General features: G+C 60.7%; 2 protein-coding genes and 2 non-coding genes across 6 annotated transcripts; 2 read left to right on the forward strand and 2 right to left on the reverse strand.

The window, feature by feature from the left end:
- Window positions 1-691: 691 nt before the first annotated feature.
- Window positions 692-14,501, reverse strand: NAT16 (N-acetyltransferase 16 (putative)). Of its 3 annotated transcripts, XM_089504265.1 has the most exons (5): window positions 14,302-14,501; window positions 10,449-10,499; window positions 7,458-7,671; window positions 4,666-4,890; window positions 692-2,072 (listed from the first exon to the last, which is right to left on the reverse strand). In XM_089504265.1, exons 2-5 carry the CDS (start codon window positions 10,472-10,474, stop codon window positions 1,518-1,520), a joined length of 1,020 nt encoding a protein of 339 aa, XP_089360391.1. In that variant the 5' UTR covers window positions 10,475-10,499; window positions 14,302-14,501; the 3' UTR covers window positions 692-1,517. The 3 variants fall into 3 exon arrangements, with proteins under 3 accessions (XP_089360391.1, XP_089360392.1, XP_089360393.1); XM_089504266.1 differs by lacking the exon at window positions 10,449-10,499 and having other exon boundaries at window positions 14,302-14,500; XM_089504267.1 differs by lacking the exons at window positions 10,449-10,499; window positions 14,302-14,501 and adding an exon at window positions 5,270-5,471 and having other exon boundaries at window positions 7,458-7,542.
- Window positions 14,502-15,411: 910 nt separating this feature from the next.
- Window positions 15,412-15,483, forward strand: TRNAW-CCA (transfer RNA tryptophan (anticodon CCA)). Its single transcript has one exon. It is a non-coding gene; the product is annotated as a tRNA-Trp (tRNA).
- Window positions 15,484-16,285: 802 nt separating this feature from the next.
- Window positions 16,286-16,359, forward strand: TRNAT-AGU (transfer RNA threonine (anticodon AGU)). Its single transcript has one exon. It is a non-coding gene; the product is annotated as a tRNA-Thr (tRNA).
- Window positions 16,360-16,745: 386 nt separating this feature from the next.
- On the reverse strand, window positions 16,746-19,584 carry MOGAT3 (monoacylglycerol O-acyltransferase 3). The gene is given in 8 exon segments (XM_089504287.1): window positions 16,746-17,059; window positions 17,212-17,414; window positions 17,521-17,648; window positions 17,650-17,693; window positions 17,846-18,050; window positions 18,931-19,001; window positions 19,253-19,360; window positions 19,455-19,584. Coding segments are annotated over 8 exon segments (984 nt in total). The 5' UTR covers window positions 19,525-19,584; the 3' UTR covers window positions 16,746-16,904.
- Window positions 19,585-22,350: the final 2,766 nt, after the last annotated feature.

Raw genomic sequence — 22,350 nt, forward strand, 5'->3', positions numbered from 1 at the left:
TGGAGGTCCCTCCCCAGAAACCAATGGCTATCAGTAGCAATTCTGGGAGAATTCCAAGAATAGGAAGAAAGGCGTTGAAGCTGGGAGGAGGGGCATTTCTCAAAGCCCCCCCCCCCGTCAAGGTTCCAGCCTGGCCCCTAAGAAGAGGCTCCCGGGGGGGCTGCCAAGATCCAGCCCTGCGGCTGCCATCGGAATTTTTTTGGGGGGACATGCCTGAGAAAGCGCCTTCCATCTGACCCCCACTTATGGGAAGCCCCTGCTAGGGTTTCCTGGGCCAGGTTTCTTCAGATTGGCTTCCTCTGGAGCCGAGACAGTGTGACTTGCCGAGGGTCACCCAGCTGCGTTTTCACGGCGGAGCGAGGATCGGAACCCTGATCTCCCAGAATCCCAGTATTGCTTTCCGTCAATTTCTGGGCGGAAAGGCGGGAGAGAGGTAGGGCTGAGGGCGGGGGTCTCTCCGCCTCGCACCCGCGACCCTCCCCGCCGCTGCAGCTCTTCTCGGCGGGAATGTGGGCCGAGAGGGTCGCCCCCCGAGCTGATCCTACCCGTTCTTCGGAGGCTGTTTCCAAGCAGAGGCAGGAGAGCTGGGAGGGGTCTCTGGGGGCCTCTTCCAGCCCTAGGACCCCCCCCAACAGGACAGGCCCCTTGGACTTAGTGGGTGGCAGCGGAGAAAAGGACCAGGACAAAGCCCCACAGATCGCCCCCGTATATTTATAAATATATCTCCATTTACAAGAGTCTAATATTGCACATTAGTGAGTCTGAAAGCGGCGCTAGAGGAAAGCGGGTTAGGCTGCGGGGGGGGGGGGGCAGGGTAAGGGGCTGCCATGGAGGGCACGACGACCCCCTCCGCACTCCCCCGCCCGGCCGTTGCTAGGGGCGCCTGCGTCATCCAGTTGCTAGGCTGCCGGCCCACCGACCGTGGCGGTTGCGGGGGGCGGGCTCTGTCGCCATCTCCTGTTGCTAGGCTACGGGCGGGAGGGGAGGGGCTCTGCAGGGTAAGGGGCTTCCATCACGCAGCCGGCCATCCAGCCCCTCCCCCAGCGACCCAGACCTGGGGGTCTCTCTGGGGGAGCCCAAGCAGCTAGGCCCTTCCTCTTCTCAGGATCGGAACCGTGGACCGAGGGGGTTCAGCCGTGTGGGGAGGGGGCTGCCCAAGCGGCCAGAGGGGGAGAGGAGTGGCTGTGGGGCCGGGGGGGGGGGCCGGGGGCTCCCGCCCGGACAGCACTGCTGAGGACCAGCTGACCATCTGCCAGCGCCTGCACTGGACCCCCCCTTCCTCCTCTGTGGCCCATTGCGCAGCCGGATACGTTAAGGCTGTGTACCAGGGGGGCGGTTTCCTCTCTATGGGGCAAAAGGGGCGCTAACTCTGGGGGGGCCAAGTATCTCCAGGATAAACTGTTAAAAGGCTCTGAAAGTGCAGAAGCGTTGCAGGAGAGATGCAGGGGGGTCATCAGAGGGGGGGGGTCTGGGAGGGAAAGGATCCAGCGGTGCCCGTCACCCCTCCCCCTCCCTGCTCAGATGTCCGACTCCAGCAGGAACTGCTCGGTGTAGCCCTTGGCCAGCTCCAGCCCCAGGCCAGCCTGGCAGAAGGCAGCCATCTCCAGCCAGAGCTCGGGCTCCAGGAAGAGCTGGCACATGACACCGCCACGGAGGCCGGGCAGCTGGAGGCGCAGATGGCGCAGGAGCTGGCCCTTGAGGTGGGCTGGGTGGCGGCCGAAGGCATCGATGTTCAGGTAGGACCAGTCCTGGCCCAGCGGGATGGGGAAGGGCCGGGTGCTGAGCGTGGCGACCGAGGGCATGTCCTTGCGGTCCACCAGCCAGTGCAGCTCCTTCTTCCCCAGCAGGGCCAGGTTGCTCTCAGTGGCCTTGAAGGGCTGCCAGTCCTGGATGATGGTCTGGTTGGGCAGCACCTCGCGCCGGAACCGCTCTGCCAGCACCACCGCGGACACCTCATCCTCCGAGAGCAGCTCTGAGGCCTCCAGGCAGAAGCCGCCCTCCGCCAGCGCCAGCTCCGCTGCGTCCAGGCGCTCCAGGAGCTCTTGGGCACCAAAGCGCACCAGCAGGATCCCCTGTTGAAAGAGGAAGGAAGGAAGGAAGGAGGAGGGTGAGAAGCAGCAGGCGGCAAAATTTAGGGGTGGCTTGGTGGCTTTTTTTGTATAATTTTTTACAAAAATTCCGTAATTAAACAATATTAAAGTGAAAACTCATTACAGCAAGTGACATAAAAACAAGCTACCATATGAAGGTTCCTTTGTACATAAATGTGCCCCCCGTGTCTGTGCTATGGTCACATGGTACATCCTCCGCCTTCCGCATCATCCGCCTTCCGAATATAACCGCAAGGTCAACAGCCCCCTCTCCTCTTGCCACCCACCCACCTTACCCTGAGGGGCGATGGGGGGGGGGGTGTGCCCAAATATTTCTGGCCTAGGGTGGCCAAACACCTAGAGCCGGTCCTGGCAGGAGGTCCTGGGGACCCTTCCCCCCAGCTGGCTCCTTTTGTGCAGGAGGTGCTTGGCCACAAGGCCCCTTTGGTGCTGGCCCAGGAACAGGAGGGGGGCTGGCCCTGTGCAAAGCCTACTGAGGTGAGGGGGCAGTGTGGGCCAAGGAAACCCCTCCCCCTTTGGCTAGTAAGTCTCCTGCCCTACCTGACTGGTGGGGGGGTCTGTCCATCACACAGGACAAGGGAGGCCAAGGCCTGTGTCCCCGCAACCTCCTGGAGGGAGGCAGCAGCCTAGCAAAGGAAAGTGCACCACATCCCCCTGCCCTGGGAAGCACTGCAGACAGCTGGACTTTTCGTGCTCTGGTTTCCCTGGGCAGTCTCTTCCCTTCCTTAGCCCTAACCAGCAATGAGGACCCTGCCCCGGTTGCCAACAGCCACAGGGCCCTGGAAGTGGAAGGGGCTGAGAGGCCAGCCCTTGATCCCTGCAGGCTCTCTCCACTTTGGACCAGGGGCCCTTTTGCTCTCTCACTGGGGAAGGACTGTGGCCTTTAGCCCCCCAGAAGCCTCGGCCTGCCAGGTAAGGCTGTTGACAGGCGACTGAGGGAGTTGGACCCTGAAACCTCTGGTGACTCCCCTCCCCTGAAATGGGGAGGCTGTGCCTTCAGAAAGAGGACCGCTCTGGCCACCCAGCAGGCTCCTGAGCTGGTCAAGAGGACTGCACTCCCATGCAGCAGGAGCAAGGTGCCACTTGGAACGCTGCTCCATGTCTGGGCCACTGGAACAGGCTTCCCACCCCAGTGACATGGGGTCCCCCCTGGATGCCTAACTCCTGCTCTTGGCAAGGAGTTCTGTTCAGAAGAAAGACAGTGCTCCACCCACTTTTTCACCCCACTGGCCCCACAGGGAGCTGGGCATGTTAGGAGCTCCTTTGACCCTACGACAGAACCCTTGCCCTCATCCTTGACCCACTGGCTGAGGGTCTGCCAGAGGAAGGCTTAGCCAGCGAGGGGCATTCCTCAGAAGCATCGGAGGAGTGAGCTGAAGCCAAGGAAAGCTCCTGGGACCAGCTCCTTCCTCCCCATTAGTCTCAAAGGTGCTACAAGGCCCCTTTCAACTCGCTTACTTAGGGATGGCATGGGGAGGAGGGGGCCGGGTCTCTCCCTTCCCAGTTAGCTTAAGCAAAAGCGAATTGCCTCAGCATCTCCCCCTCAATTGCCTGTTCTTCCTTGTTTACCATCCTGAACACTTGAGTGTTGCTTGGCCACACAATCCCATGTTTTCACATGTGAAATATGTGTGTGTGTGTGTGGGGGGGGGGGTTATGCCCATGTTCCCTCAGAGGTGGGGGGGGGCAAGTGCTGGCAAGAGCATGGTCTCGGCTGAGAGAGTTCAGGCAAGGAGGTGGCCAGTCTGGCAAATGGATGACCGGTCAGCCCTTCCTCAGCCCCCACCCCCCGTGGGCTGCCCACCTCAGCCTGGGTACTGGGGTGTCCATGACCCCAGAGGACTAGTGACCTCCAGCCCCATGGGGGGAGGTTGGAGGGGCTTCTTCCAAGGAAGGGGAGGAGGAAGCAGCCCAACCTGCCTGCCTCTTGTTCTTACTGCTAGGAAGGCCTTGGGCTTCTATGGGGCAAAGAAGGATGGATGGATGGATGGATGGATGGATGGATGGATGGATGGATGGATGAACCACAGCAGTCCCTGCAAGTGGCCACCCCTCCTTCTCTCAAACCTGAATCTGCTCCCCTTCCACTCCCTGCACAGCCAGCCAGCCACCTGACACTATGCCACGAAATCTGAAGCTGCTTCCTGGCATCTCTGAGTGATGAGGCGCCTAAACTGGTACTGGCACTTGGGGGGGGGGGAGTCATGCCGCCTGAGTCTGACTGGCAGATTCCCTTCCTCTTGAGGGAGCCTCCTTCTCCCCCCCCCCCATAACTTCCTGGCAGCTCTGGACAGCCTCCATCCCTCCCCCCATTTTCTTTGCATTGCAGTCGTCCAAGCGTCCCTCACCAGCCAAGGAATACATGGCATGGGGTGCAGGTGCCCTGCCAGGGTCAGCCAAGCCCCTGAGCCTGTGCAGAGTGCACTTGCTCTCGCACACTGCTTCAGGGCCACGGCTGGGCCCAGAGGCTCCCTGGGAGTCGGGGGTCATGGTCAAAGTCCCACCCGGTCTGGCCCCATGGGCCCACCCACCTGCCCCCCTGTCCAGACCTCACCTGCTTAGCAATGACGCGGTATTTCTTGAAGTCCTTGGGCCCCAGCTGGTCATCCCGAGTGAGGCGCGAGACCTTGACCCCGGGGTGCTTCTCCTTGACCATCTGGGAGCAGAAGCGCTGCAGGTCTCCGGCCACGCCCTTCCCGCGCTCCCAGGGGGCCACGCGGAGCCCCTCCACCAGAGCTGTCTCCCCGGAGTCGATGATGTAGACGGACTGCAGTCCAATCTGGGTGAAGGGTGGGGAGGAGAGAGAGCAGAGAGAGTCAACTCTTAGGGAGCTGGAAGGGCTGACCCACAGACTGTAATTGGAAAGGAAATCTCACATTAATTAAACAAAGCAAGTGTGGAGGGGGAGAGAGGGTCAGTCAGTTGGGGGAGGAAGGAGGGGCAGAGAGGCAGAAGCAGAAAGGGAGGGCAGTGTTCAAAGGACAAGTCTTGGCACATCATTAAGCAATTACATCATATTTGAGAGAAAGTGAGAGAGAGAGAGAGAGAGAGAGAGAGAGAGAGAGAGAACAAAGGCAGGAGCAGGAGCAGGAGCAGCAGCAGCGATTACAAATAGTAGTAGTAGTAGCAAGATCACAGAGTAAGCGTCATACTAGTACCATTTGGACGGGGCCCTTTATTGCTACGGGGGTCTCAAGAGCAGAGATACACAAAGAGGGAGACATTTATTTGGGCAACGGGTGGGTGTCCTGAGGCCGAACTGCGTCAGGATTTAGGATCCGCGCTCCAGCAGCCCCGTCACGGTCCTCCTCCGAGGGAGCCCCGCCACCTTCCTTGATGGGGGCCTGATCCCCCACACACCTACGTGAATAAAATCCAGCGAAAAACATTTGTTTTTTATCCATTGCTTTCTTTCAAAAGAAAAAAGAAAGAAAGACAAAGGAGAGAAATAAAAGCAGAGAGAAGGAAAGAAAGAGGCCAGAATGAAGTGCAAACAATCCCACCGGATGTCGAGTGACAGAGGCAACGCTGCACTGGACCTGGGGAGTGGGGGGGGGCTGTTTAGGACCCCAGAGAAGCCCCCAGGCCTCCTTTGTGCCAGAGGGTCAGGGACACACGTGCCGATCTGTGCCATCCATGTACCACCGCCAGGGCAAGTGCCAGGGAGTTTGTTCCTTAGAAAATGCCAGGGAGCTGCCTTAGGCCTCCTGTAAAGTCAGGGCCCAGTGTGCCAATGACCCCCCCCAGCTCACCCCACAGAGGGCGGCTTGAGCTAGGGTCACCTCTTGCGCTCTCCCCTCAGATATTGCCCACAACCTGGCCAGGGAAAAAAAAACCCACCCGTAAATTGCATGCCAGCGCTGCACCCACCCACCTCCAAGATCAGGTCCAAGAGAAGAAAGGAAATGGGGGACACCATGAAGCCCCCCCCCCCCCACTGCCACCGCTGAATGAAAGGGAAGGTTCTCCCACCCCAACCCCTGCAAGATGCTGATGTGGAGCAAAGGAGGGGGTCTCCCATCACCACAGCTGCAAATGCCCAACTTTCCTCAGGAGAAGGCCCAGTTGTATCGTGACCACAAGGAGATATTCTGCCTCTCGCCAAGAAAGAGAGCGCCACCCGGCCCTTTCCTGCTCCTACAGCGGACTGGCTGCTCCTAGGAAGGCCCTACATCCACACACATACCAAATAGTCCCAATGCACCCCCACCTTCCACTTGTGGGTCTGGGGGGCTGTTGATGCTGCGTGGCTGCCTCCCACTCTCTCTGGTCAGCTTTCCACAGGACAGAAGGTGCCTCTGCTACCAAGATGGTGGTTGTGACCACTAGGCCAGAACTCTGCAGCGGCACATCCTTCCTTCTGCAAAATCTCAGGATTTTTATTACAAAAAGGTCAGTTTTGGGGTTCAGTGGGGGGGGGGGCACAGCACCACCATTGCCCTGTAAATTTCCTTTCTGGTCAATACTATCTGGCCTGTCCCAAGCTCCTATAACTTGTTCTTCAAACCTCCTCTGATGCCACATACTGGCTGGGAGTGACAACTGACTGGGAGGACTAAAAGTGTGTGGCAGCCCCGCTCCCCCCTTTGGCTGAAGGGCTGCTGCCCTCCACTTCAAGGAGCTCCAGCCTGGCTGAGGCACCCCCCCCCCCCAAGTCTGCCTGCAATCCCACCCACAGCTTCCCCACCCCAGCTATTGGGTGAAGCAGGACATTTGACCGCTCTGGATCCTGGAAAGCCTCCTTAGCTCTTCCTGCCTGGAAATCTCTGGCAGCAGCACAGCAGTGCAGACCCACAGTGGGGTACTTCAGGAGGGCCAGTCCTGCCTCCTTTGAGGGCCCAAAGCTACCAAAAGGAGACCAAACTTAGTCCAAAGCATTCTCTTATGGCCGTTTTCCCCTGGCACAACCGTTTCCTCACCTGTAGCCTCCATCGGTCCCAGTTTAATCCAATTGCTACAGAGATCCAAGTGCAACTGACTTAATTAAGGATGGAAGAATCCTTCGTGGGAGAGTCAGGTAAAAGCAAACTGCTGTAGCCTCCCTTAGCTTGTCTGTTGTTCCTCATTCACACCTTTTAGCCAACTTGGCCAAACTCTGCTGTGGGTTGGCCACGTGTGTCCCATTTTTCATCTGTGAAATGTGGGGTGGGGGGTATGCCTGGACCTGAGGGGCTTTTCATCCTGCAGCCCAGCCTGACCCACCCTCCAGGGAAGTAGGATGCAGCTCTAGCACACTTGGCCGTGCCCCTGTCCCACAGCGGTGCCCGCAGACAGTGTCCCCCTCCGTGGTGGGCTCTCTCCCCAACCCCAGAGCAGAGGGTACTGCCGCCACCGCAGGATCCTCACCACGGCTCCATTCTTCTTGGCCAGGATGACGGTGCGGTTGGGCTCACGGATCCAGGCGTGGTAGCGGCTGGGGAGGTAGTCGAGGCCGCCGTAGATGCCTTTGGACATGGCCAGGACCTCCTCAAACTCCTCCTCTGTGGCCACCGTGAACTCCAGCTGCGAGTCGGCAGCACTGGGGCTCTCCAGCTTCATGGCTACACAGGACACAGAGAGGCTGCGGGGAGACAAACTTCCATGAAAATGACCAAGACCAGGAGGGGAGGGGAGGGGAGGAGAAGATTGGGAGCAATGCCGCTGGAGGAGTCCTGATTTCCTGAGGCCTCTGAAAGCAAACCGGTTAGAGAGAGAGAGAGAGAGAACGAGAGGGGCAAGAAGGAGGGGCTAGGGGCAGCATTGAAGGGAACTCCAATGAATGGCTGGCTCTGGGGAAAAGTAAAATGCCTTTAATGCCCAGGAGCCCATCCTGCTTCAAGGTCCATGTGATCCTGCCTTGAACCTTGACCCCTGGGCAGCCCCTTCTGCAGACTGGGCAAGAAGGGGGCAAGTGTGCCTGGCTTTGGGACTCTCTTTTGCACAGAAGCTTAGAAAGTTTGGCCAAACTGGACAACTGAGGAGGCACTTCAATCACCCCCCTTCCCCCCCCCCCCCCCGCTGCCATGGCTCCAACCGATGGAGTGCTGGGATTTGCAGTTAGGAATTTTCTAGCACATTGCTCCTGAACTACAGGCCCCAAGGAGAGATTTCCAGGTGCCTCCTCTCCAGACTACAAGTCCCAGGATTCTGTGGGGTGGAGCCATGCTGATAGTGAGGCCAAAGTGTGGGGTTCAGATGCACCCTCAGCTTGTAGGCTTTGCCTCCCCCACTTCTTTCATCTCTCTGTTGATTTCTTTCTTGCTGATTATAAAAACTTTCAGGGTAGTTTGTGAAATAAAGACTAAAACTGTCAAATCCAAAAAGACAATAAAACGTAATATGCAACTTGGTTGCTTATAAGATTCATAAAATACTGTCTTTGGATGCTGTTTTGAACAGGACAGCACAATGTCTTACAAATACGTTAAATTCATAACCCACCTTTCTGCCACAAAATGACACTCAAGGCAGCTAACAAACATTGAACATAAACAAATAAAACTAAACCATCAAGAGACTGGCAGCATAATTTAAGAATACAACAGTACAGAGAAAGAAAACCCACCCAGAACCCTCTATTAGAGTCAGCCATAGCTTACTGTAATGCTTTTAATGATTATTTCACAGATAAAATCTCTCGGAGAAGAGCTGATTTGGATGCCAACTTTAAGTCAGAAGCAATGAGAGAGGCATCCAACACCTCCGCCATTATGGTTAGACTGGATCAATTTGAGTCGGTAAGTACTGAGGACGTGGACAAGCTCCTTAGTAGTCTAAAAAATGACTTGCCCTCTTGACCCTTGCCCATCCTGGCTGTCTGTCCAGGGGGTGATACAGTCAAGCTGATGCTGAAAGATATAACCCATGCATCCTTCAGGGAGGGTACCCTGCCTTCTTGTCTTAAGGAGGCAGTGGTCAGACCACTCTTAAAAAAGCCCTCCCTGGACCCTCTGGATAGAAATAACTATAGGCCAGTCTCGTTGTTGCCATTCTTGAGCAAGGTGATCGAGACGCCGGTCTTGGATCAAGCTGATTATCTGGACCCATTTCAAACCGGATTCAGGGCGGGATACGGAGTTGAGACGGCCTTGGTCGCCTTAGTCGATGATCTCCTTCTGGGCATCGACAGAGGAAGCGTGACCCTGCTGGTGCTCTTAGACCTCTCAGCGGCCTTCGATACCATCGACCATGGTATCCTTCTGGAACACCTGAGAGAGTTAGGTATCGGAGGCACTGTTCTACAGTGGTTCCGGTCCTACCTCTCAGGCAGGTTCCAGATGGTGGCACTAGGAGACAGTTGCTCTTCTAAAGGAGAGGTAAAATTTGGCATCCCCCAGGGCACAGTATTGTCTCCTATGCTGTTTAACATTTAAGCCGCTGGGAAAAATCATCCGGAGACGTGGGGCAGGATGTTATCAGTACGCTGATGACACCCAAATATACTTCTCTATGTCTCAGACTGATGCAATGACTAAGGATGGCATCTCTCCTCTGAATGCCTGTCTTGGGGCGGTAATGGACTGGATGAGGGAAAACCGACTCAAGCTGAATCCAGGTAAGACGGAGGTACTTGTTTTAGGAAACCCAAGCCTAGGTATGGAATTATGTCAGCCAGTTCTGGATGGGGTCACACTTCACCTGAAAGACTCTGTCTGCAGCTTGGGGGTGCTCCTTGACTCAGCTCTTCACCTGTGACAGTCAGGAGCACTTGTTATCAGCTTCAGCTGATACGCCAGCTGCGCCCCTTCCTGGATCCGAGGGACCTTGAAACAGTTGTACATGCACTGGTCACCTCTCGATTGGACTTCTGTAATGCGCTCTACATGGGGCTACCCTTGTGCCAAGTTCAGAAACTTCAACTTGTACAAAATATGGCAGCCAGGTTAATTACAGGTACTCATCATACCGATCACATAACACTGGTTTTGAAATCCCTTCACTGGCTGCCAATTAGTTTCCGGGCAAGGTACAAGGTGTTGGTGATTACCTTCAAAGCCCTACATGGCTTGGGTCCAGAATACTTAAGAGATCGCCTACTTCCATACTGTCCGTCCCGCACTCTAAGGTCCTCGAAGGGGAAGAATCTACTTCAGCCAATAAAATCTAGGCTCACTTCAGTCACCCAGAGGGCCTTTTCCATCGCAGCTCCGAAGACATGGAACGACCTGCCGAAGGGGATCCATGACATTTCTACTCTTACAGCCTTTAAGAAGGCTCTTAAGACGGATCTCTTCCGGCAGGCCTTCCCTACCTAGTTCCTCTCCCCATTTACTGTGACTTACGTCACTCTGTCCACCAATTCTTCTCTTAAATTAATGAGAATAATTAAATTAAAATTAATTAAAATAAAATCCTTGCCTCAAGAAGAAGAGCCCTCCCTTCATCCCGTCATCATCATCATCATCAGACCTGGGAGGGAATGACAAAGAGAGGCCCAGTTTCCATCAGGCCTCACTGGGAATGTACTCCCTTCGCTCTCTTTAATTTTATTGTATTTTATTTTATTCTCTTTATTTTTATTGTTGTAACCCGCCTGGATTCCTTGCGATTGGGCGGGCTATAAATAAATCATCATCATAATCATCATCATTATTATTATTATTGGGAGGGAGGGAGGGAGGCAGGCAGGCAGGCAGGCAGGCAGGCCTGGCTGGCCAGCTCTTGGCCCTCCAACAGGAGGACAGCTACCAAGATGGCCAACTCAGGAAGGGTCTCTGGAGCCCAGAATGAGCGCTGGAGGGAATGCTTCCTGCCCTCCCAGCCTCACGGATGGGCGGCTGGTGAGGGAGAATGCAGTCCTTCAACTGAGTTGGACCCAAGCCATGTCGGGCCATTGTGGGTCACAACCGGCACTTGGAACGGTGCCTGGAAAGGATCTGGTAGCCAAAGGAGCTCTTGTAACCAGGGAGTCGTTTTCTCCCTGTAACGGGAGATCCGCCAGTGGAGTGACATGTTCCCAGTAACCAGCTCCCAGTAACCAGCTCCAGCCAGTGTCCTTCTCGCAGCAAGAACTAGAAAACCATCCTGCCTCCCCCCCCCCCCCCCCGGTGACCCACCTCACAGCAAACATCCCATCCATGAGGAAGGGCAGCAATGAAAGAACTGGGCAAGATCATAAAGTGTAAATACATAACTCTGAACACTAAAGTGAGGTTCCTCCAATGTCCTGCATTCCCCATCGCCATGTACAGAGTGCTGGGCATATCATGGGTGGCCAGAGAGACAGACAAATGAGCCCTAGAGCAGGTCAAGCCCAAAGTCTCCCTGGAGGCCAAGATGACTAAAATGAGGCTGTCATACTTCGGCCACATCATGAGAGAGCATTAATCATTGGAAAAGACAATGATGCTGTGAAAGGTAGAAGTCAGTAGAAAGAGGGGAAGACCACAGATGGACAGGGAGGGCATAGACCTGAATTCACAGCGACTGAGCAGAGGAGGATCGGGTTTGGGGGGCTGGAGGTGTTTTACTCACAGGGTCCCCATGAGTTGGGGTCAACTCATGGTTAATAACAATAGTGAACCGCAAGGGGGGGCATGGGGCCTGCAATGGCTTTCTTGGCCTCCCTTGGTGGTGGTGGGGGGGGTGTTGTTGGCATCGTGTTTCGCCAGCCATTAATATTCCATGGCATGGAACCGAGGCCTCTTAAGGGGGGGATGCTTCTGGCAGGCAGGGGCTGGGCAGCCAATCCAGGAAGAGGGGCCCAGCTGAAAAGGCCCAAGGCTGAAGTTCCCAGGCCAAGGATGAGAGCAAGGGGGGCCTGGGTATCTCCCCCCACAGAAGGAAGGGTTTGACGGGAGGCCAAACTCCACATCCCTGTCCCCACCCCCCCCCCCCCCATTTCCAGCACCAGGCCTTGGCCCAGGAGCAGCACAGCTCCTATCAAGGTGGAATGGCATCTGCTCATATGGAGAGCGCCCTTCGTTACACAGTCTGCAGCCTGCCTTTTGGGGGGGGGGGCACAGGGAGGAGACACAGAGGTCTGGACAGTGATACTGGAGACCAGGGTTCAATCCCCAGCTTGGCCATGGAAACCCACTGGGTGACCTTGAGCAGGTCACACTCTCTCAGCTTCAGAGGATGGCAATTTGGGAAACCCCCGCTGAACAAATCCTGCCCCCCAAAAAACCCATGATAAGTTCACCATAAACTGGAAAGGCCCACAACAACAACAACAACAACAACAACGGGAAGGGGGCAGCCTCTCACAGGAGCCAACCCTCCCCCCAAGAAGCAGCGGGGCAGAGCCACCCCCTCCGTCCAGAGACCCCTGGGTCTCTTTGTCAAGGCATGGGGGAGGCTGAGGGACCTTCTTCCCGAAAGGCCACAAGAGGCACTGCCTGCCCCACATCTCCAGCTTCATAGATGATCTTCTGCTTGGCTCTGAGAAAGGGCCATGAACCAGAAGGAACCAAAGGCGGCATAGCAATACTTTTGGGGTCAATGCTGTTGTGTCTCAAACACACAAAGCAGTGGGAGCCCCCCCCCAACCTGTGACCTTCCTGCCCCCTCAGGCCCACTCCTCCTACCAGCCAAAAGCCCACCCCAGAACCCCTCTGCTGCCAAGACGCCCCTCAGAGGTGTACATGCAATGTCTGCCTGTGAGCGTTGGGGGTCAGCCCCATTTACCTCCCGCTGGAAAGGAACCTACTGCGAGCCTGAAGTCCAGGTCAGCTCCTGTTGGGGCTATGCTTTGGGTCTCCCTTCGGCCGGGACAGAGAAGGGGGCCCAGACCCAGATCCCAACAGGGGCAGGGAAGGGAGGCTGAGACCCCAAAGCCCCTCCTGGCCCCCAGGATGGCCAGTGGCTCGTCCAGCCTATGCTCTGGAGCCAGAGAAGGACCCAGAGGCCCAAGCAGCCTCCTTCTTGCGGGGCAGCAGTGACCCTCCAGGCCACTAGCCCAGTCTCCCCCCACCCTCGCCCCCCTCCCTCCCTGCAGACAGAGCGATGGGACGACCCTTGTTGGCCGGTGGTGTCCTGGAGGCCTCCCTGCCTCGGGATGCTGGGCCCTCCAAGGCTCGGACTTCCTCCTGCCTCCCCCACTATCGCTGGGTCACCGCCCCATTCAGAACTGGGATTAACTGGGTCCAGGAGGGAGGGCCTGATGGGTCTCTGGAGAGGGCCCTGCGGGGTTTAAACTGGGAGAGTGGGCTGAGAGGGCCCTGCGGGGTTTAAACTGGGAGAGTGGGCTGGGATAAAAGGAGCCCCCACCGCCGGAAGCCCCCCTCAGGCAGGGGAGGGGGAGGGAGGGGCAGTGACCCCCGTGCCCTTGGCGTGACCTCTGTCTGCCCTCCCAGCGACGCCCCTCCCCATCGATGGCGACGCTCGCCATCAATACTCATTGATCTGATTGATCTGCGTTAACGAACATCTGCCAAATTGGAATGGAAATTAACCGGGGGGGTTCCAATTGAAGCTCTCCTCCTCCCCCTCTGAACCACTTTCCCTCGAAGCAGATGGCAGGGGCGGGGGGGAGGAAGGGGTCACAAAGGCTCTGCCCCCCCCACCTAAGTAGGGTGAATGCCAGGATGGAAAGGGGGGCACCGGGCTCTCCTCCTCCATCTGCGCCGAGTAGCCCCCCCGCAGTCACGTGCCGCCCTATAAATAGAAAGTGCGGCTGCAAACCAACGTCAGTCCTTCCCTGGGAAAATGGGGGGGGGGGTTCAATAGTGAATTTCCCTCCCCCGCGCCAAGGAGAAAGCATCCCCAGATAAAACCTCCTCCCAAAGGCCACTCTCGACCCCCTCCCCAGGCAAAACCGGGGACACTTTCTGAGGGGACACTTTCGGGGGGGGGAAGAGGAAGGCCTGACCGAGAAGGGGCCGGAAACGACCCCCTCCCTGGGTCCTTCTCAGAAGAGGGGCGAGGGGGAAAGGAGGCCGTCTCGCCATCCAAGGCCCCCGGGGGGTCCAGGGAGGCTCCTATTCGGGTTCTGGGAAGGTTAAAGCCCCCCCCATCGCGCGATCCTTTTGTCTCTTTCCGAGGGGTGGGGGCGGCGCTTCAGCCGGAAAAAGGCCTGCGAGGTGGGTCCTGGGCGCTGGAGGGGGGCGCCGGCCGGAGGTCCCCCACCAAGCCCCCTCCTACTCCCAGGACACGTGACCTCCGCTCCACGCCCCCCCCCCTCGCCAACAGCCCCTACCCCGGCATCCCCTGCTCTCTTTCGGGCCCGGGTCATTCTGGGCCCTTGCGGGGGAGCTGCCCGCCCCAGTACCTGCTGCACCGACGGGGGGCACCGGGCGGGGGTCGTCTCTTCCCGGCGGGGGGTCTCCTGCTTTCGGGGCTGTGCGCGGAGGCTCCTCTTCTCCTCCTCCTCCGTCCGCCTCCCGCTTTAAAGGTGGGAGAAGCGCCGCCCACTCCTCGGCAGGCCCCGCCCCTCCTGGCGGGGGAGGGGGAGAGGGCGCTCGGGGACAACGGCGGGGGAGGGGGCGCCGGGGGCAGGAAGACGCTCAGACACCCCCCCCCCCCCGCCCCGATCCGCTTGGCATTCGACCGGCCTTTGCCTCTGGAAAAAGACTGGCCGCAGGGGCGATGCACAGGGCGCCCCCCGTCCTTGACCCCTGGGAGCCCTAGAAGACCCCCGGCCCACCGCTTTGACCCTTCCCCGGCCACTGCAGCCCCCCCTCTCTCTTGTGGCAGGGAGTCCCGCTGTTCCCCGCTGGGCTCAGTGAAAGAGGTCCTCCCATGTTCCCCTGAGCTCCGTTTTGGGTTCCAGGAGGGAGGGACCCTGACTCCGCTGCAGCCACAGCCCCATGACTGCCATGGGAGCCCCCCGCCCCAAGCCGGGCCCCGGCTGCCCCACCTCCGCCCGCCATCCCGCCGCCTCCGCCTCCAGGCCTTTCCGGCTGAAGCCTCCAGCGGCAGGGAAGGGAAGGCATGGCTGGGCCCCCACTCCGGCCCCTCTGCCCCGAGATGGGGCAGGAGAACCCCCCCGCTCCGAGGCAATCTCTTCCTTCTTGCTTGCTGCCTTCCTGCTCCTGGGCTTCCAGACCTTGAGCGCCCCCCTCTGGCCACTCCTCCCCCAGCCTCTCGGCGACCCTCCTTGGCCCTCCTGGGGGCCCAGAGCTAACCCCCGGGGCTTCTCCGGACCATTCTCTCGCCCCCGTCTGTGGTCCCCGGCCGGACGCCGCCTCCGCCTCCTGGGTCTGGGTCGCCTGTGGGTCCCGGGGGGGGTCGGACTGGGCGGCCCTCGGGGTACCTGCCAACTCTTCTATAAACCTCCCACCTGCGCCCCCGCCACAATTTTTGGGAGCTGCCAGGCCGTTCCCCGTTCGCCCGAAAGAGCAGAGAGTGCAGGAGTTGCTGCGGAGGCGTTGGTGCCTCGGACCTCGTGGCGCAACGGTAGCGCGTCTGACTCCAGATCAGAAGGCTGCGTGTTCGAATCACGTCGGGGTCACGGCGGAGGGAAGGCCCTCGGCGGGGTCTCTTTTGCCAAGGGACGGGGAGGCGGACCCCTTTTTGCGCTCCGCGTTTCAGGGGCGGAGAGCGCCACCTGAGGGCCAAGCAACTCTGTGCATGTGCAGAGGCACTCTGGCCTTCGGGTCACGCGAGGACACACACACACACGCGTGTCCGGGGCTCCGTGGGTGGCCCTCCCCTCCCCCTGCAGAAGGAGGGAGGCCATTGAGGCTCACGTCCATTCCCCGACAAAAGCCCCATTGAATCTCCTCGTGTGGCTGCCCCCTCCTTCCCTTTCTGCCAAAATCGGCTCATTAAAATCAGGCAGCGGCCTGGAATGAAAAAGGCCCTCCTTTCCCAGGACATGTCCTACATTTCAGCCTTGTGACCAGGAGGAATTCCAAGATGCCCTCCATTCTGACTAAGCAGCATGGACTTCATGTTTATGAGTGTTTCTAGCTTTTAGTTTGTCACGTCCTCCATTTTTCCTGATTTTCTTTGACCCCCCCCGCTTCCCATTCTCGGATCTGCCTCTGGACACCGGAGGGTCCGGGGAGGGTCAAGGGCAGGGTGACCCGATGTCTTCCTAACCGCAAAGAAGGAGACGGCACCGCCAAAGGAATGGCATTGGATGAAAATATAGGGCAGTGCAAAATAAAAGCTATACAGAAAAATCGGTGCTTCTTGGTGATGCTCCAAATGGTGGTGGAAATGTAGGACAGGTCCTGGGAAAGGAGGACCCGTGGTCACTTTTCTCCTTCTTCCAGTGGACAGCGCTTTCGGCCTCCGGAAGAGCCGCCGGCGCCGTGGCTTAGTTGGTTAAAGCGCCTGTCTAGTAAACAGGAGATCCTGGGTTCGAATCCCAGCGGTGCCTTGGGCCGGAAGAAGACAAAGCGGGCGGAGCGGCTCTGCTTTTCCGTCTGCAGGGAAACCGCTGGACCAGGCTCCTCTGTTCACACGTTACCGCCTTCCTCCGCTTTTGCAACCCGAAGAGAGCGCCACCAGGCTCCGCTCGAGTGGGCCGGCGCCCCTTCCTCCCGCCTCTGGACACGCAGCCCCCCCAGCCCTTTCCTCCCAGGCCTCCGCCGGTGGCCCACTCGCCCCCTCCGGCCCCTGGCGCCCCGAGTCCAGCTGGTCGCGCAAGGAACCGGCTCCGGGATCATGATGATGATGATGATTAGTTTGTTTCCATAGCGCTGTGAATGGACCCGTATGACCTCGGAGGGCGGATCCAGATGCGCGCGGTCAGCTATCGTTCCGGTTCGGAGCCCGCGGGGTCTTCGCAGGGAATGAGGGAGGGAGCGGCCAGACATGTTCCTCCGCGGGATTTTGGGAGAGGTGGGGGGCGGGGGAAGGCTAATGAGGCGAGAGAGGCCGAGAGTCAAGCGTGGGCTGTTTATTAGGGTCGGGGGGCGCGCGCTAGGCGACGACGAGCTGCTCTGAGTCCCGAAGTCCGCAGCTGCCCTTGTGGGCCTCGAAGAGCTCCCGGAGGGCCTGGACGTAGAGCGCGTGGAAGTGGGCCACCTCCTCTTCTGTGGGGCTCGGGCGCCGGGGGACCGGGATCGGCTTTCCCACTACGACAGCCGGCGGGGACAGGGGAGGAGGGTTAGGACGGAGGAAGGCCCCCAAAGACCCCCAGGCCCAAAGGACCACCGCGTCCCAGCCTCTTCCGCCATGCAGCCCCCCTCCCTCTCTTCAAGGCCTCCAAAGGCCGGGGGTCCCTTACCGACGACAGTGATGGGGGCGGCGAGGGGCAGGATCCCCCAGAGGCGGCTGCAGAAGAGGTCGCGGCCCCCGAAGAGGCAGGGGGCGAAGCCGGTCAGCTGCTTGAAGCGGAGCTGGAGGCGGCGGGCGCAGCTGCCCTCCGGGAACCGCACCTGCCGGAAGATGTCGTTCTCGCCGAAGGAGTATACAGGCACCAGGTCGGCCCTGCGGCGGGGAGGGGGTCGGCGTGAGAGGGGCCCGGCTGCAGAGGCCCAGGGCCGAGGACGCGCGTGGCCGAGGCGACACCCCCCCAGCCCCCCCAGGGTCCTACCCGTGTTGCAGCGCCAGGCGCACGAAGCCCCTCCGGCCGCGGAGGCGGACGCGTTGCTCGCCGGGGGCGCAGTCCAGCGACTCCGAGGCCCCGCCCACCACGATGACCACCGCTTGGCCGGGACCCCCCCCGCAACACGAAGTCCAGCGACCGCTTGCTGACTGGAATCATCCCTGGAAAAGCGGAGGGAAGGAGGGGCCTCTGCTTCAGAGCATTCCCTCTCCCTCCAGCCCCCCGCCCGCCTTGGAAAAGTTACTTGCTGCTGGCAGCTGCAGCCGCGAACCCTGGCAGGCGCGCATGCGCACTGGCCGCCGCCGGGCCTCACCTGAGCTCATCATGTAGTCTCGGTAGACCGGGAGGCGGAAGAGTCCGGCGAGCAGCGCCAGGCGAGGCTGGAGGCCCGGAAAGGTTCGGGAGAAGCCGGTGGCCTCGGTGCAGAAGGCAGAGAAGGCGCCGGCGCAGATGATGCCGTGCGGGTGGGAGCCCAGGACGTAGTTGCGCGTGGAGGGCAGCTCCGCCGTCTTCACCAGCTGCGGGGGGGGGGGGCAGGAATAAGGGGCAGGCGACCCTAGCCCCCCAAGGGAGGATGGGGGACGCCTGGAAGCAGAGGGACAGTCCAAGGGGCTTGGGCGGGGGGGGGGGCAGAAGGATCGCGGTCTGAAGGTGTCCCTCCGCCGATTCATTGCTCGGCCAGGAACTGGACGGCGGAACTCGCTGCCTCAGGATGCCCTGGAAAGGGGGGGGGTCTTGGATGGCTGTAGACCGGCACCTCCAGGAGCAAAGTGGGTCAGCTGCTGGGAAGTGGCCAGGGAAGGAAGGGTCGTCTTAGGAGGGGGCTCCAGGGAGAGGCGGTTGGGCCTCTGTGGGGCGGCGGGGGACAGAGCGAGGCCTGCTGGGGAGGGGAGTGCTACTACCCCCTCAGGGTCAATGCTGGCCAAGCAGGGCCCGAGCCTGGAGGCAGGAGGTCCAAGCCAGCTCCCCCAAACCCTCCACTCCCCCCCCGCTTCTGTGGCCTAGCAGAGGGGGAGAGATACCGCAGAAGCCTATAAGGACCCTCCAAGACCCCCCCATTCACTGAAGAACCCCCTCTGTTCGCACTTAAGTGCACTCATAAGCGGTAGAGCAATGTACTTGCTATTGCTATTCCTATTGAGCGCTGCCTGCTTCTCCGCTGACCCCCGCGATACCCCCTCTCTGCCCCCCCACCAGCCCCCCGGACAGGCGGCACTGGACCTTCCCGATCCAAAGGGGGACTAGCACCCCCCCCCAATGACCAGGTGACCCTCCCCTTTAATGCTGCGGGTTTCGGGAGCCTCCCAGTGCTTTGGTGGGACGGAAGCTCCGCTCGTCGGCCACCTCCCGCCCCGAACAACTCCCCCATCACCCCCCCCCATAAACACAGACACACACCTTGATGGGGAAGTAATCCCTGTGCAGCTCCCAGATCCTCCAGCGCCGCATCCACTCGCTCCGGCGACCGCCTGCGAGGCAAAGGGCAGGACAAAGTGACCATCGGGTGGCCTGGCCTGGGAACAGGTGGGTCCTTTCGCGCTCGTCCCCTGGGGCCTGGTTTCCGGCTTTCCCCGGGCACTGCGCACACGCCAGCTGCCTCTCGGGCACCGAGGCATGTGCAGAGTGCCGGCACCCTTTCAGCCGCTCGGCCCGCCCCCTTCTCCCTCCCTTTGGCCGGAAGGCGTCCCCCCTCCCCGGGGGCCTGGGGGCTCTGACGTGCCTCTCTCGGGGGTCTGCCAGTCGGAAATCCACCAGGCGAAGTAGAGGGCGGCCAAGGGCCAGCAGGCGGTGGACAGCAGGTAGAGGAGGAGCGTGGTGAAGAAGAGCCCTGCGGGGGAGACCACGGGGGGCGGGTGAGGGGCGGCCTCCCAGGAAGTGGGGTTCAACGGAGGGGGGCTGTGCCTGCCGCCCCCGCGACTCACCAAAGAAGAGGAAGGTCAGCACCCACTGGAAGACGCTCAGGGCCTCCAGGTGCTTCCGCAGCGCCCTCATTCTCGGGCCCCTCGCAGGCAGGCAGGCGGCCGGCCGGGGGTCTCTGGGCCGGAGGCGGGACGGGGACCCTGGAGAAAGAGAGAGGGACCCCAGTGACCTTCCAGGGCCGTAGGGGCCGTAGGAGGCGCTGGGCTGGGGGCTTCCCTGCCTTCCTCTCTCGGCTCACCCGGCCCCGGTGGACGAGGAGCACTGGCTGCCGGCCGACCCTCGGGTCGGGGGTCGCGGTGGGGGGGAAACGACTGTCCTCGGAGGCTCCGGGCGGCCAAGGCGAGGGCCAAGGCAGCACTCCCGCGGACCGGTCCTCCCAGGCCTCCGCCGAAGCCGCCCTTTGGCCCCGGGGCGGAGGGGCAGGTGCTGCTCCCTCCGGAGATAAGGAGAGGGATGGGCGAGGGAGGGAGGGAGGGAGGGAGAGAGAGAGGCGGCGGGGGGGGTCCAAGTCATTGCCCCCTCTCCCGTCCTCCTACCGACCCCGCGAGGTGGGCCGGGGCTGAGAGGCGCCGCGCGCGACCCTCCGATCCGAGGGGCTTCTGGGCCGATGGCGGCAAGGGGGCTCCGCGTCCAGCTGCAGGGGGAGAAGGGAGGCTGGGGAGGGAGCCAGGACCCCCCCCCCCCTTTAACGCGCCCTGTGGACCTGCAACTCCCACCTTTCAGCTGCAGAAGGGGAGGGGGCTTGGGGCTGGCCCTCCCCCGCCTTCGCCTGCTGACCCTCGGAGCCCCCCTTCCCTGCCGGAGTGCTGTTGCAGACTGACCCCAGCCAGGCCAGGCCAGGCCCCAGGGCGGCTATGGGGCCCCTGCAGGGCTCGGGCCCAGGGGTCAGACTCGGGCCCTGCCTCCTTCCTCGGATGACCCCGACCCCCGCAGGGCTAGTCTGGGCCGGAAGTGGCCGGGTCAGTCCGGGGCCAAAGGTCTTGCCAGCATATTGCCAGCGAGAGAGAGACTCAAAGGAAAGCCCAGCTCAGCGGGGACTTTGGCCAGGAAGGGCACGTCGGACCTGCAAGCGTAAAGGTTGCCTCTGAGGAGGTTAAGTGCAGCTCCTTCCGCTCCCAAGGCGCGGGCGTTAGTTCAAGGCTCCTTTGACCCTCCAGACCCCCAGGGCTGCAGGAGACCCTCCTGCATCCCATCTGGGGGGGGGCTTGGGGCGTGGCCACCTCTGCCCCGCCCCTGAGGCGAAGCTCCTCCCCCGGAGGCCGCCAGGCGCCGACACTGTTTCCCGCCAAAAGGCCTGAATCGGCGGCGTTTTTAAAGTGCTGCAGCTTCATTAATGTGTTTTCAGTTCGGTCATTGCTTTGGGGGCGGGGCTCAGACACTCCCAACCCCCCCCCCGCTACTTCTGGGGAGGGGCCCTTTGCTTCTCCCCCCGCCCCCCCACGGCAGTCCTAAAACGCATTTGGGTCTCAGGTCCTGGTGCCCCCCTCGACCCTCTTGCAGCCCCCCTCACGGCGAGGCTGGGGTCGGAGGAAGGGTCGCAAGAGGCAGCGAAAACGGGGGGGGGCAGGGGGCACAATGGGCCGCGATGCTTACCTTGCTCCCCCCCAGCGAAGGCCGAGGGGCGCAATGGGGAAGGGGCCGCTTTGGACCCCCCCCCAGACGACCCCGGGACCTTTTCCGGGAGGGGCGCCGTGTCCCAAGCCAGCAGTGCCCCCTTCTGTGGGGCAGAGAGGGGACCCTCGAGGGACTGCTAGCCCCATAACCCCCCTTCTGGCAGCATGGCCCTTTGCTCTGACTGAGGCCATGGGCCGCGGAGGGGGTTATGGGGCTGCCCCCCGGTCCTCCCCGTGGCCCCAGCGACATGCCCCTCTCTGGAGAGCCCCCTCCGGCCGCCCTTTGGGGTCCTTGGGCCTCCCAGAGTCCGAAGACACATTCAAGGAAGACCGCCCAGCCTCAGCCGGGGAAGCCCCCCCAGATGGCCGCCTGCAGAGGCCCCTCACTCCTTCCCTCCTCCTTTGCCCCACGAGCCTCGGGTCGGTGGGCCTTGGCCCTGGGAGGCCCAGAGTGGCGCTGCAGCCATTTCCTCAGCGCCCCCCCTTCGGACCCAGAGTATAATATGGCTGCATGTGCCCCCCCTCATATCAGGGGCCTGGCCCAGTTGCCTTCCCCTTCGCTGGGAAAGGAGGCCCCCTGCCCACCCCCCTTCCCAAAATGAGGGTGACCTGGCGCAGGAGCGAGGACCCAGGGGCTTCTGCCACCTTTGCCTCTGGCTTTGGCCTTTCCCTAGAGGCCTGCAGGGAGTCACAATAAGCCAGCATTCCACAGAACCCTGGCTTAGGCTGAGTGGGGCAGCCTCAGCGATGGGGGGCCAAGACCCCTGCCTAGGACACCTGAGCGCAGAACCCCCCGCCTTCCACCTGCGGAAGATGTGGGGAGCACCAGCCACCTGGCAAGCAGGCGAGCCCTTTGCACATGCACCGCCAGGGTCTGTCTCTGTGTGTGTCACAGGCAAAGCCCCTGCTGCTAGCCTGGGCCAGGATGGTGGTCTGTGCGCACGGCCATGCTGCCCGTCAGCAGTGCCTATGGGCAATGACTGCCAGCCCAACGCTGGCCGGTGCAAGTCGGGCCTTTCAAACCTGCCAGGCCCAGGCCCAGCTTATTTCAAGGACTGTGTTCGAAGGGCAGCCAGCGTGGCCTAGCAATTTGAGTATTGGACTGCAACTCTGGAGACCAAGGTTTGACTCTCAGCTTGGCCATGAAACCTTGGGCAAGTCACACTCTCTCAGCCTTGGCAGGCCTCCTCTGAAGGAAATCCTGTAATTGCTCCGCCTTCGGGCCTGGACTCAAAGGCACACAATGCAACCAATGATCCCTTGGGAAGCAGCGGCCGGTGGGCCA

Source organism: Sceloporus occidentalis, unplaced genomic scaffold (assembly GCF_023333645.1).
Source record: "Sceloporus occidentalis isolate IW3139 unplaced genomic scaffold, rSceOcc1.0.p SCAF_265, whole genome shotgun sequence".
In the NCBI taxonomy this organism is placed as follows: Eukaryota; Metazoa; Chordata; class Lepidosauria; order Squamata; family Phrynosomatidae; genus Sceloporus; species Sceloporus occidentalis.